This window comes from Centruroides vittatus, unplaced genomic scaffold (assembly GCF_030686945.1).
Source record: "Centruroides vittatus isolate TY-2023 unplaced genomic scaffold, ASM3068694v2 contig_3050, whole genome shotgun sequence".
Taxonomy (NCBI): Eukaryota; Metazoa; Arthropoda; class Arachnida; order Scorpiones; family Buthidae; genus Centruroides; species Centruroides vittatus.
Genome location: NW_027121958.1, coordinates 21,497 through 36,895, shown reverse-complemented (window position 1 = coordinate 36,895; position 15,399 = coordinate 21,497). Strand labels below are relative to the sequence as shown.

Genomic DNA, 15,399 nt, shown 5'->3' with positions numbered 1-15,399 from the left:
TATAAATAATTAAAAAGTTGTTAATAATAATAATTGAATTTAATTCTGTAAATATTTTCAGGTTGGTGTGTACTTCTACGATAATGGTCACGGTCGTCTTGAAGAAAATGATATTTTCAATCATCTGTATTCTGGAGTACAAATAAGGTAAAAAAAAAACATTCTAATATTGTACATTTAATTTCATATTTAAAGTATAATTTTAAAAAGATTTTATTACTTAGAATTTTATTTAACCTGCATTAATAATGATCATTAGGAAATAAAACATGGAAGAAAATAATTTTATACAAGATGACATTGTGGAAATGAAAATTGAATTTTATTACGTTATATTCGTATTTGGGGTTAGAAAGCATGATTTTGAACAACACTTTGTATTTTGTTTTGACAAAATTGCTGAATTATTTATTTTTACTTTTATTTGTTTGAGAAATAAGAGTTACAAAATGACAATTCTTAATTTTATATATGTAATTCTTAAAATTTAAATTATCTATATATGTCATCTTATCACAGAAATATGGCTAATGAAGTACAGTATTTTTTAATTTTTGTTTATTTTTAACATTGTTACTATAAGAAATGGTCATGGTTATGTTCCAAATTTCAGTACTAATTCATTATTGATTAGTTTATTAGAGAATAGAAATGATTTTAACATTCTTGTATTCAAGAATGATTTGTCACAAAAATCATAATTTGACATAGCTGAAATAATTAAAATTTTCTTCAGGTGTTTTGCTTCTTCCATCATACACACAAAAAAATAGTTTTCACAAATAGAGAATACATTGATAATGATGATGATTTTATCTTTATAATAAGCTTCAAACATATCAGAGTAATTAATTATAGACATAATTTACCTAGGTATTCATATCAGAAATGAAAAATATAGAGTATGGATGGTTTATATTTATAATTTTCAATAAATTTTTTCACAAATTTTATTTTAGGACAGGAAGTAATCCGGTCATCCGAAGAAACAAAATTTGGGGAGGACAAAATGGAGGTGTCCTAGTTTATAATGGGGGTTTGGGAATTCTAGAACAGAATGAAATATTTGACAATGCAATGGCAGGAGTTTGGATCAAAACAGACAGCAATCCAACTTTGAGGAGGAATAAAATATATGATGGTCGAGATGGAGGAGTGTGTATTTTTAATGGTGGAAAAGGTAAAAATTTTTAATAAAATTTAAACGAATAAACAACTATGATAAAAGATTACTTTTGATTTAAAGGTATTTTAGAAGAGAATGATATTTTTCGTAATGCACAAGCTGGAGTTCTGATTAGCACTCAGAGCCATCCATTACTCAGGCGTAACAGAATATTTGATGGTTTAGCAGCAGGAGTAGAAATTACAAACAATGCAACAGCTACATTAGAGTACAATCAGATATTTAATAATAGATTTGGTGGTCTTTGTTTAGCCAGTGGAGTTCAACCAATTTTAAAAGGTATTTATATAAATGATATCAATAACATCAAAACATTAATATAAATTTATTTCTCTGTTTTTATTATATTAGCTGTTAATTGAATTTACAATATTTTTAAAAACACTAATAAAAGAATATTAAAAGTACAGAATGAAAATCATCAAATAAATGTTTAATAGGTTCTCTTCATTTATGTTACTCTGATTTTCATAATAAAAAATGATGATGATGATAAACTACATTTGTGCTTAATTAAATATTTTTTAGAATAGTTCCTTTTATTGTACCCAAATGTTTTGAGACATATTTCCTAAGAAGTTTCCAAATAAATCAGTTTTTTTTTCTACAAATCAGTAACATTTTAGAAAATGAAATAAGTTATGAAAAGCCACTGTCTACTATACAAATATGCTTTTATTTCTGAATTTAAAAATATATAACATTCAGGTCTAATGCATTTATATTTCTATCTGATGATTGAGCAACTGAACTTGTTAAGTAGCAAGCATACATTGTGATATAGCACCTCTTTGTTAATCAGAAATATTAACCAGGAAGATATTTTAATATACTTGATTATTAGTATTTGTTTTTTGTAATATGGAAAATATACATGCATATTATGTAAAAGAAAATATTTCACTGATAATTTTTAATAATTAAGTCATGGTATCTAACAAACTAGATATCTTTTAATCTCAAATAAAATTACAGTAATTTATTTTACAGTAGAAAATTAATTTTTTTTTGTAATTTCTGGAAAGTTTTTTTAATATTGATTTATTAATTTATTAAATATGTAAATAATTTTAGGCAATAGAATATTTGACAACCATAATGCTGTTGAGAAAGCAGTAAACAGTGGACAATGCTTGTACAAAATATCCAGCTATACAAGTTTTCCAATGCATGATTTTTATAGGTAAGCAACCTATTTTGTCTTGTACAAATAACATATTTATATAATTTACCTTACTTTAGAAATAATAATTTGAATATTTACAGATGTCGTACATGTAATACAACAGACAGAAATGCAATTTGTGTTAATTGTATTAAAACATGCCATGCTGGTCATGATGTTGAATTCATTAGGCATGACAGGTACTGTTTCTTAATGTTGTCATTATAAAAACTATTATTTTTATTTCATATTATTAATCTAAAAAACTCTTAAATATTATAACAAAATTTTTTAAGTTTTACTTACAGGATGCAGTATTATTGTTAAGCAGGTTATAATACAGTTTAAAAAAATGAATATTTTTTTAATGATAGTTTTTATTACAAGAACTACTTGCAGATTAAATTCAAATAAATATATGAAACATGAAATATTTCTGAAATGGTATAAATGAATGCCATATAATTATTATTATTTTTTATAACCTAAAAATACAATAATCTGGTTTATTTTGGTGGTAGAAATTTCATGAAAAAAGTGATATCAACAAAGCTGGAACAATATTCACATTAGTACAGTAACTTTCACATAATTGCATTAAAAAAAAATAGATGTTATTCTTATACAATGACAGCTATGCTGGCCAAATATTATCAAAATTAATACTTTGTGACAATTTAAATCAATGTTATAATTTTTTTTTTTTTGTTTTTAATAACAAAAAAAAATTATAACATTAAAATAAATAATCCTAACATTAAAGTTAGGATTATTTATTTTAATCACTATATTGTAATATTTATAGATTAAATGCTATATGTTTTGACAATTATAATTTAGTAGTCGAATTTTTAAACATTAGACATATAGAAGAATAACAATAAAAATCAAAATTTATGAAAGGAATGTGGCATAAATTCTACAAAGCAGATACAAATACAGAAGCGAAATTTATTTTTCATGGTAACATTTTAAAATTTCTCAGTTTAATTCATAATTCTTCAATATTAAATGTAAATTTATCATTAGCATATGATGTAAAGAAGGATGTTAAGTTCTATAATAAAAGTAATAAGCCAATTCAGATGAATGATATGCATCTGAATTGGCTTATTCTGAATCTCTCTAATAAATTAATTTTTTAGCTTTTTAAATAACTTTTAAGTTTACATTATTATTTTTATGTATATTTTTTTTCTAAAATTATATTCAATAAAAGTAGTATAACGTGTATCATAATGATTTGTTAGTTATAAAATAAAAAACTTGTATACAGTATATATATCAAAAATTTATAACTTTTCAGTTCTTTAACAGGATATCGAGTATTAAAAATTTTAATTATTTATTGTTCTAAATTATTAAATTTTTATTATAATTATTAATTTAGATAAGGGATGGCACCTAACATCTACCTCTGATATCAAATTACTTAATTTCTAATTATTAATAATAGTTCAATTAACTATGGCGATCATTTGGTTTATTCATTATGACTCTGTCACAATGCCAGGCTGCAATTTTTAATCATATTTTAACTTAAAAATTCATTATGACCTCTGGCCCTAAAATTTCTGTATCTGATCTCTATTCTCATCTATCTAACTCCATTCTCAACATTAAGGAAGGACAGATAGTCAGACAAACAACAGTGGAAATTTATAGGTCTGCAATTTGGAAATTTCTGCCCAGCAACAAATTATATATATATAATAATATATATAATTATCATTTGTTGTTAATAATTGATATACTGTTGAAGAACACTGAAAAATTATATAAAATTATAAACTTTTTAATATTTTTTACATCTAATTTTGCTGAAAAAGTCCAGCTTTTGTTATTTAAATTCTGAGAATATTTCTATTTTTAGAAAGCATATTATTTTACACATTATAAAACAGATTATAGAATTTGTTGTTGTTATAAAAACAGGAATGGTGTTTTATTTTTATAAGAATGAAAAAACAACAAGCATCCATTCTGTTAAGAATAAATCAAAATGTTTTATTAGAAAATGCTTTAAAAAGTTAGCTTTTATACTTGTCTAATAAGTGTCATTCATTTATCATTTTCTTTCATTTTAAATGAAAATATTTAGTCAATTATACTTTTAAAATATGCTTATATAAGTATTTTATATATACAGTATATAGTAATTTAAAATTAAAAATCACTAGTACAGTAAGACCCCGCTTAACGCGGGGGATGCGTTCCTAGATGACAAAGCACGAAACGAAACAGTGTTAAACGAAGTCATTTTAAGACAGAGTAAATAGGGAAAGGGAACACATGGTCAAAAATAAACAGATTTTATTTTAATTCTAAGTTATTTTTATATTAATTTGCATAATAATATATGTTAAAATAACACAAACATAGGCACACAGATATGTAAAGCTAATTTTTTGTGACGAAAGTCCTGGCTTTTCTGAAATTCTTGTTTTTTGTGATAAAGTTGTGTAGTTTCATTTGTTGCTTTTTTCTTTCCTTGAGCAAATGTCGGTAGCAAGAGATCGTATCCAAAATGCCTTGTCTTGCTTTTGCACTCCTTTCAAAATCTAGATTATTCGCTACAATTTGATCACCGATTTTGGTTATTGTTACCAAACTTTTACAAAGGAGGTCTGTAGCAAGTTCTTAGTGATTCTGTAAACAAAGAACCCAATTTTCCAGTTCTACACGAATCCATTGTACTTCCAGTTCTTGAAGGTCATCATTGATAAGACTCTCACCAGAAACCTGCAGTAACTCCTCAATATCCTGCTCATATACATTTAGTCCTGCTGTATTGATTAGGTTGACTAAATTGTCAACCTAACGATACAGTGATATGCTATTCTCATTGAAAATTCTTGGATACCTTCAGCTGTAACTTCTTTCACACTCCATTCGTGCATTTATCAGTTGATTCTTTTCAAGCAAGTTGATATTGCCTATGGCATCCATGATGCTATATTTTTTTCAAAATTGCACAAAACAAACATAGATTTAAGGGAAGTACAGTGCTACAACAAATTGCCAACTTTTGCTGATTGGTTCATATTATATACGAATCAATGAAATGCCACAATAATTTGAATCAGCGTAAATTTTGAGCTTTTTTCTTAGGCTTCAAGCAGATCACATTATATTGAGGCAGCGTTAAGCAGGATCTTACTGTATTTTCATTTTATTTATATTATATTCATATTGGATGTAAAATTTGTATAAGATTTGTAGAGAAAATTAATCTCAACATAGAAATTCTGGACACGCAATTTATTTATGTTGAGTAATAAAAACGTAAATTTATGAAGCCAATAACAAAGACAAATGCTTTTTTGTAGAAATGAAAATAGCATATTGTTTCAAATAAATCTTGCATATTTCTACACAAAATTGCCCATCTGCAAAGGTGCAAAAAATTCCAGTTTCTATTGCTGCAGTCATTTGGATGGACATGAAGTGGAATCATGTCTTGTTGTAACAATTTAATGCTGAAAATCATTATCTTGTCTATAGCATTTGATACATGCCATTTGGTGGGTTGCTGTCAGATGTTAATGCATGTGGATCTCGCCTTGCACAGATATTAAGACACTGAGTTATTGTGAATACTGTACTGTACAGTTTTTTGTGCCAGGTCAAGTTGAAAGATAGGCATATCACTTTGCAATATATTGTCATTCTGATCAGTTTGTCAACTTAGTAGCTTGGACTGCAACTTTCGTCACTCATATTTTTGAAAACACTGAAACTGTAAACTGTTTTGCACAACTCGATAGCATATACATTATTAACACATATCTCAGTGAACTAACAATAGATTTCAGTCAAGAGTATGTCATTAACCATTAGAGGGAGCTGCACCTGGTTCCACATGGTTCCTGGTTTTACCTGGTTATTAACCAGAGGGAGCTGCACTAGTGTTCACATCACATTTGATATCACTTGCACTTATCTGTTATGTTGGAGCATTTAAATTTGTTAGTGTTTACCTCACCAGTGAATGATGACGAGGGCATGAGAAGCAGGATTTTGTGTGCAGCAAACATTCTGTGGTACTTTTAGGATCTTTGAATGAGTTTGACAATGGTTTACCATTGAGCTCTGTTTACATGTCAATGATGGCTTTGAGAATCTTCTGCAATTATGCAAATGCACATGATTGGTATCCAGCACGGTAATGTGTTGTATGCAGTGTAGTACTCCCGACTTTAATGTTGCCTGTTGGGAAATGACACACTCCTGACCTTATGTTGTCTGACAAAATATGTTCATTTCATGCACTTTTACTATCCTTTCAAACTAATGCATGGGCTTTTGAATCATCCTATATGATCTGTGATTTGAGATTAATGATATTGTTTTAGATTACAGTGGAAATAATTTTCATTGAATGGTGTTTTGTTGATTTTTTTTCTCTTTTACAATTTTATTTGCATAACAAATAACTTACTTAGAACTTCTGTATACAATTTTTATTATATGGTAGAGTCTCACAAATTCTACATGATGTGGACTGACATTATAACAAGTTACCAAAAATGATGAGTTTTTTAAGATTAAAATTTAGCCAATATTTAAAGAGTCTGTAAAGACTCTTGTGTTAACAGTAGAGTGAAATAAAAGAGATTGTGTTAAAATGCAGGTTAAATTTGACCATCTTTTCATTGGCGGGAGTATGTTGCCAACTGTAGTTAATTTAGCAGAATTCCACTAATTTGTTTAGCGTACTGTACAGCACCATAACAATGATGCTAGACTAAATGGTAGAATTTTTGTTAATAAATATATGAACTTGAACATACAATACCTTAACTACATACCGATAATGATTATTTCTATTTGTAGCTAAATTTTAATCTTAAAAAATATTGGCTTTTCAGTGGCTACATTCCAGTTAGTGACATGTGTGTCATGGCATCTCAGAAAAAGATTCATATTCTTTATTAACACATGGAATTGATCCTATTATCAAGGGTTACTAGTGAAGAACAATAACTTAATTGATCCTAAGGTTGTTAAAAATTGGATTACTTGTATTTTGTTTTTTGAACAACAAAATGAGCTTTACAGAATGTTGAGTTTATGGGACTCTACTGTATGTAAGAAAAGTATAACCAGATGAAGTGATAATCTTGTCTTGCTCTAATGGCATTCTATGACTTCTCAAATTTGTTTTAAGAATTAAATATCTTATCAGATGAACATTATAACAATTACTTTAATCTCCTTAATATAGTATGGTTTCTGTTTATTCAATTTCTGTGTATACCGTCTTTTTAATCCAAAAAATTTTTCTTGGTAGATGATCTCACAGTTTTTCAATCAGAAAACTACGGCTTTATTTCAAAAATTGAACTACAAATGCATTTCGAGTTGGTTTAAGTTTCCAACCCCAGCACTTTTTTGAACAGCACTGAAGAGGGGTTGGAAACTTAAACCAACCCAAAATGCATTTGTAGTTCAATTTTTGAAATAAAGCAGTAGTTTTCTGATTGGAAAGTTGTGAGATCGTCTACCAAGAAAAATTTTTTGGATTAAAAGAATGCTATACATAGAAATACTTTAATCTCATTATGCTTAAATTTATGGGAATAAAGTAAAATCCATAATACATCTGATATTTTATACTGTGCTTTGCATATTATTTTTGCTGAGGAACAAAGTAAAAATTATATTTAAGTACTTTTGTCAATCATAAATATTAGCACCAAAAAATAAAAATTTTGCTTTGTTTTGTGAAATTCACTTAGGTTACTTTCTTTTGTCAGTTAGATTAAAACTGTATGAAGTAACAATCATTGAATCTTTTTACTCTTAGATTATAGTACTGTACAATAGTCACCACTGAACTTAGACTAGGCCATAGTTAACATGTCATCCAATAAATAGGTTTAAAAAAAGTAGCTTTGATTCATTGCATGAATGTTTTATATAATTTAAAACAAATATATGGTAATTGATCTTTATTTTTGCTAAATATAAACTTGATATCTTGCAGTTTTAACAAGATTGAGCCAGTCAAACTTAAGTCACAGGCATCAAAAAACGTAGACCACTGCATCACTTCCATCAATGAACATAGACCACTGCATGTTTAATATTTTGTTGCATCACCTTTGCAGCCAAAACACCTATGCATTTCAGCATGCTGTTGACTAGGTGTTCACATTCATCTGCCGTTATGGAATTCCAGATAGTTAAGATGGAAGCTTTTAATCCTTCAACTGTCCGAGGGCATGTTTTTCACAGACGTCTCTTCATAATGTTCTATACATTCTCAATTGTTGAAAGATCTGGGCTGTTGGATGGCCAAGGAAGAACTTCTATGTTTTTTTCTGCAAGCACTGTTTTGTTTTTCTGCTTGTATGACATGTGGCCCCATCCTGCTGGAAAATGCAGGTTCAATTTGGATATAGCTTTGCTATGGATGGAAGTGAATACTGTTGTAGAATGTTAATGTATTGCTCTGAAGCAAGTGTTCCATCAACAAACATCAACTTGACCCATACCACTGGCACTCATACATCCCCAAACCATGAAGCTGGCAGGAAACTTTACTGAGTGGTATAACAACAATGGCTTATTAGCTTGACTGGCATAATAAATGACACGTTTGCTTTTGTCTGTTGCTGATAATTCAAAGTTTGATTTATCAGACTACAGAATTTCATGCCACTTTTGTTGAGACCAGAAAAGATGTTCTTTGGTTCATTTCTTCTTTTGATGTGCTGTTAGCAAAGGTTTTTCATGTGCTGCATAGAACTGGAAATGCATTTCTTGCAGTCTCCTGCATGTTGTTGAAACAGATACATTCTTTCCAGTTGTATCATTTCATATTATAGTTACATTCAATATCTGTGGCAGTGGTTGTTTTTTATGAATCTTTTAAAACTCCTATCATCAACTTTTGAAGTTTTTCAGTGATGTCCAGCAACTTTGTTAGGTATAACATGGCTGTTGTTTAACATAATAAACAATAATCTGGTGCACTGTTGTCTTGCTTAGCATTAGCTCTTTTCTAATAGCTCTCTCAGACATGCCATGACTTTGTTTAACAATGATAGCATTATAATTCCTTAAATCTTCTGAAACAGCTTTTCTGCTGGTCATTGTAGACAAAATGCAAAGGTTCATAAATAAAACTAAAAAAGCACCTTACATCATTCACAGGATTACTGCAGGCTAAAGTGAGGCTAAAATGTTAATTTGCATTTAACATTATTTAAATGTAAATTATCGGTTGGTCTATGTTCATTGATGGAAGTGATGCAGTGGTCCATGTTTTTTTATGCCTGTGACTCAAGTTTGACTGGCTCAATCTTGTTAAAACTGCAAGATATCAAGTTGATATTTAACAAAAATAAAGATTAATTACTGTATATTTGTTTTAAATTATGTAAAACATTCATGCAATGAATCAAAGCTACTTTTTTTTTTTAAACCTATTTATTAGATGACATGTTAACTGCAGCCTGGTCTAAGTTTGGTGGTGACTACTGTATATATTACTTTCAAACAGTTTATATCCACTAAGTATATTATATTACTCTTACATGTTTGGATTAATATATTTGTTTTTGTATTTTTGCATATTTTAATTGATGATTTAATAATAATTGATTTTAAAATCAGACCATTATTAACCCTTTTACTGGTATAATCAAGAACTTTTTGTGTTTTTGGTAATACTGACTCTTCTGAGAATTTCTTGTAAATCTTGAAATGATTAACTTGCCTGGCAAAGTTGGATCCTACTGAGTGAGAATCAAATCTGCCATTGAGAAGGTTAACGAAAATAATAATTATGGAATTGGTCTTGTTTGAAAATGCTAAAAACTGTGTGATGAAATTAATGTTTTTTGGTTCCTTCAAATAGAAACATAGACTCAGATGTCAGGTGCATGAACAGAACTGGCACTGATTTGGAGTGTGTGAGTAATTTCATCAATACTCACGTGGCAGTGTTTCCATACTGTGTGTTTACTCCTGAAATATTGCAGTTGGTCATGCATTTGTCCAGCTCTGGAAAGCCGTCTTCACACACTCACTCCTGAACTTCTTGCACCATTGAACATGGTACTCCACTTTGCATGTACTGCAAAATGTCTATAGACTCTGTGCCTTCCTTGCATTGGAACTGTATTACAGCCCTTCAGGCAAGCTTTGATGTATCCAAGAGCGGCCTGACTTCACGTTTCATGCTTCTGCTCGTTTCGTATGCCTCAACAATGAATAACTTGCTCACGGGTATGTTCCCTTGCACCTGTACAATAGCACTCTACTCACCCTCAATATTGTCAGTGTTACCACTACAATCTGTTTCATTTGAAGGAACTAAATATAAACAGATTATTCAATTAAATTTTTTACTAGAGTAATGTTTTAGTTTTTGTATTTACTGAAATTTCTTACAAAAAACTTCAATTATGAATATTTTCATATAAATAAAAAAAAATTGTTTATTTTTGAGTACATTAATTAATATTAATCAGATGACATTATATGGAAAAGTTTTCTCTTTAAACAAATTTGTAATTAAAATGTATATTATATTTTCAGGTTTTTCTGCGACTGTGGTGCTGGAACTCTTAGTAATCAGTGCCAGCTTCAAGGTGAACCCACTCAAGATACAGATACATTATATGACTCTGCAGCCCCAATGGAATCCCACACTTTAATGGTTAACTAAACAAGATTTCATTATTAAGTAGGGGCACTATAGTTGGACATTCTTTCCCAGCATTGGATAACAAGTCTGTCCAAACAGTGTTGCTTATATACCACTCTTGTTCCTCCACAGTTCAAGTGCAGCTAACAGGAACATCGCAGGATTCTCTAGTCAGATGCCATCAAATGCATCACCTGCTTCCCTCGCTTTTCTTCCCTTGTGACATATGTTCTTACTGTGTCATATGTGGTTTTCACAAAAGAATTATATTCATTGTGTCGTAGAAAAACTGAAGAGAATTGCTGTTCTACAACATGAATGAGTTCATCTTAAGTGAATCTCCATAATTGAAAGATAAGAAAAATAACTAACAAAACTCGTTGTCTGGATGTCCTCTATGTTTCTAATCCAGACAGATCCCACTAGAAAACAGTTGGGTATAAAGAAGTTTAAAAAAATACAAAAAATGTAATCATGTAAATAGAAATTGTAGATGTTTGAGAGATGTCATTTTTTGTTTTTTTTTTTTTTTTTTTTTGTTTTTCCACTTAATAGATTCCTTAGCAGCGTGGTATATCTAGTTAGTTGTGAATCTGCAAGAAGTGTTAGAGTTGCAGCGCTGTAATAGATGTGCACGTCTCCATGTAATGTATTACCATTTTTGTACTGCCACATATTCCAGGTGGGAATATTCTAATATTTCTCAATGTCAAATATTTTGGCAATATTTTTCCCCTGTTCTTCCTTCAATTATATGACTATTGTATAATCTGTGTGATCTGCACATTTTACTAGTGTGCATGAGAGTGCAAGTGTGCGCGCATGTATGTAATTCAATTTGTCCACAAAGCTTCCATTTTTTTCCGTCATTTGATGTTGTGCCAGATTATCATACACCTTTAAAATTGCTGCTCTTCACCGTCTCCACGTTACGTTGCACATTTTAAATTTGTTCGTTTTCCATATTTTATTCCAATCCAATTATTACTATGTACAGGTGTTTTTCAAGAATGATTTAAACGCAATTTCATAATTGGATTTAAAATTGTTTTTATCACTGTGGTTTCCACGTGCCATTTTTTTCTTCTTCTCCCTCCTTCGTTTGCTGTTAGTAAACGTAGAAATTTGTTTTTTAATGTTATTTTGAAATAATTTTATGTGGTTTACGAATCGTAGTACTTAAATTAATTTTTAAAAGATTTATTATATTCAAATCGATGAAGATTAAATTATCAATATCATATCAGCAATGGTTAGAATATCAAGATTTTGGAATAGAAAAAGTAACTGTATCCCTGCCAAATCCTGCAAATGGAATTTTATACAGTTTCATATCAAAAGTTTGAAGTCCAGGTGTAAATTTAGCTCTGGCATTTCTGCATAATATAGCTAAAAATTGTTTTAAAAATATCATAGGAAAATGTCATGTTTTAATTTACTTCTAATTTGCTCTTAATTCTCATTGGAAGAAAACACAATTTGTTTTTTTTTTTTACTAGGATGTTTCCGTTATAAAATATTTAGCATCCATAAATAAATATATTGATGTGCAAGTCAGAAGTAAATATATACATACATACATATATATATATATATTTTGTGTGTCTTCTATATACATATACATACAAAATATATATGTATACAGAAAGATTTGTAATATTTAAAACAAAAAAAAAAGCACATATATATACAGGTTTGTACCATTTAGTCCATGTTCAATGTAGATCATCATCAGCATTTAAAATTTCCAGTTATCTGTCTGTGTTCATTATTATTTAAAATATTTGTCTTCTACATTCATAGCATTGTGTAAACAAGATAAAAGTTCTCTTTTTTTTTTTTCTTTCATCAGATTCTGAAACATCTTACTTCATTAAAAAAATGGCAGTGAAATCCAAAATGATGACGAACTTTAAAGCTGTATGTATTAAAATATACTTTTAGTTGGTTACACTTAAGTATGGCTCTCAGTTTTTTTATCATTAAATGTGTGGCTATAAAACTTCAAAAAAAAAAAAAAATTATATAGAACGACTATGTGATAAAGTAAAAAGAAGTGCCAGGGGTTGTCACGTTCACCAAAACTGCACTGCCACATTTATATATAATTTTGTGATGTGTCTACTAAGGAATGGCTAGTGCCAAAAATTAAATTTTATAATATACTTTAAGTGACACTTTATTAAATCCAAATATATATATAATTGAATCTGGGATTTGAAATGAATTAAGGAGAAATGCTTTATTATTATTCTTTTCTTTATTTCTTTGTTAATTTCTAGATTTTTTTTCTGTTTCGTTAGGAGAAAAGTGCCTTGTCTCTGTATAAATTAATGCAGTTTTATTAAAGTTAGTTCTTCCTGTACAACATTTTCTCCATTCAAAAGAAACAAAAACGCAGTTTACGAAATAGAGAAACGATTATTGTTTATACAAGAATTTTAAAAAGGAGATTCAATTATCTGGCATTAATTCTAAATTATTTCTTTATCTGTTAAAAAATGAAATTACATTAACAGACTGGATTATAAGTAACTACTAGGCTTTTTATTTTAATGTTTTAAAGCCTAAAATTACCCATGAAACGTACTAAAATTTAGTTTGTTCTTTTATCGAACTTTATTAATTATAAAGTAGAAAAAACTATTAAAGTAGAGCTTAAAATCTGTTTGCTTAAAAGTAAGACTAATACAAAATCCAGTTTTCTTTACTTGTGAATTTTAGAACCCTTCGATTATGCTTTACAAAAGCAGCAAAAATTTTATTAAAAAAAACTGTCAGATAATTGAAACTTGTATTAATTTTATTTTCGGCCATTAAATGGACAAAAGTCTAATAAAGAATACAATTAATAGACTTTAATTTATGAAAATTATGTGAAAAAATGTTTTAAAAAATCTCCATGTATCAATACAATGAATTGTAAAAGTTTTTTTAAATACTTAAAAAAAAAGAATAAAGTTAATTTAGCATGGGGAAATGTGATATATATATAAATATATATATATTTGATCTGTTAATTTTATTATTATTACTTTTTTTCCCTATTCAGTTTCTGAATTGAATGATAATGGCATGGTGCCTTAGCACTGCTAAAAATGTTAAATAAATGAATCTGAAGATATACTGTCTTGGAAATATTTGCAGTACATTTATATACATGGTGTGACATTTAATGTGTTCATCTTTTGTTTTAATATGAAGTGATTTGTGACGTATTTTACCTCCTATCCTTACCTGGTAATGTATTTGCTGTTCATAGTAAATATCCTTTGCATTTCTCATATTGTGTCATATTTTTATTTGAAAAATATATATTTAAATGTTTTTAAGAGTTTTTAGATGTATGAATAGAAGATATTTAATCGTATAAAATATATTATTTCACTTCTTATAAATTTAGTTTCAGAATTAGATTTAATTCACAAATTAATACATGATTATATATAGGGTGATTCAAAATTTGGGGTACAAACTTTTAGGGTAGGCAGAGAATGTGAAAACAAAACATATTTGCATAGGAATGTATGATCAGAAATATTGTCCTAATGTGGTAGAGAGTGCAACACCAGTGATGCAGTCGGGTGTTTCGGTCTACCTCGTTTGAGGTACCGACTTCGTACGCAACATGCATTATTTTACGTATGCCGAAATGGCAGACAAGCAGTTTGCCGAAGGTGCAGCTAATGGAAATGGACGACATGCTACACAATTGTATTGTGAACTCGTCCTCACTGCATCTTAGTGTATCCTCTGGCATATATCTGATTGCACATTCCTATGTGAATATTGTTAGTTTTTATGTTCTCTGTCTCACCTAAAAGTTTGTATCCCAAGTATTGGATCATATACTGTATGTATATATATATATATATTTAATGCCACTCTAGATTGAATATCAAAGAGCATAAAATTTACAAAAATATTCATTATAAAATATAAAAATGATCTGCTTTATTGGACTTTCGCACTAACGACACTTTTTCTCGAGTACTTCCGGGCAACCGAGCCCATCGTCCGAATGGCGGGTTGCCCAAAAGGACTCGAGTAAAATTATTACCAAAGCAGTATTATATTTTTTTTAAAAGAACTTTCAGTTATTTTGTATTGATACTCATTATACATATAATACAGGGAAAAGATTCATTTCATATTATAAAATTAAGTGAATAAGAAATATAATCCAACAGTTTATTAAATTTTAGAATAACTTGAAGTTAATGGTTCTCAAACTTTTTGTTATAGTCTTGCTTTTAACATCAAAAAATTTGATATATTTCCTCCAATATAAACCTTCAAAATTAGTATGTAATCCTCTTACATCCTCTGCAGGACTAAGGATATTGCTCCTCTACTTTTCAAGAATCGAAACTAAAATTAATTGCCAGA

The 15,399-nt window shown here is 28.8% G+C and overlaps 1 protein-coding gene across 3 annotated transcripts in view; it reads left to right on the top strand.

Annotated features, from left to right (window-relative positions):
* Nucleotides 1-14,294, top strand: part of LOC136972856 (F-box only protein 11-like) — a 67,019-nt gene extending 52,725 nt beyond the window's left edge. For all 3 annotated transcript variants that reach the window (XM_067267496.1, XM_067267498.1, XM_067267497.1), the window contains 6 exons: nt 62-147; nt 960-1,180; nt 1,247-1,465; nt 2,261-2,369; nt 2,453-2,551; nt 10,902-14,294. In XM_067267496.1, coding sequence (XP_067123597.1) covers nt 62-147; nt 960-1,180; nt 1,247-1,465; nt 2,261-2,369; nt 2,453-2,551; nt 10,902-11,031 — 864 coding nt within the window. In that variant the 3' untranslated portion in view covers nt 11,032-14,294. The remainder of the gene's footprint in view (nt 1-61; nt 148-959; nt 1,181-1,246; nt 1,466-2,260; nt 2,370-2,452; nt 2,552-10,901) is intronic.
* Nucleotides 14,295-15,399: the final 1,105 nt, after the last annotated feature.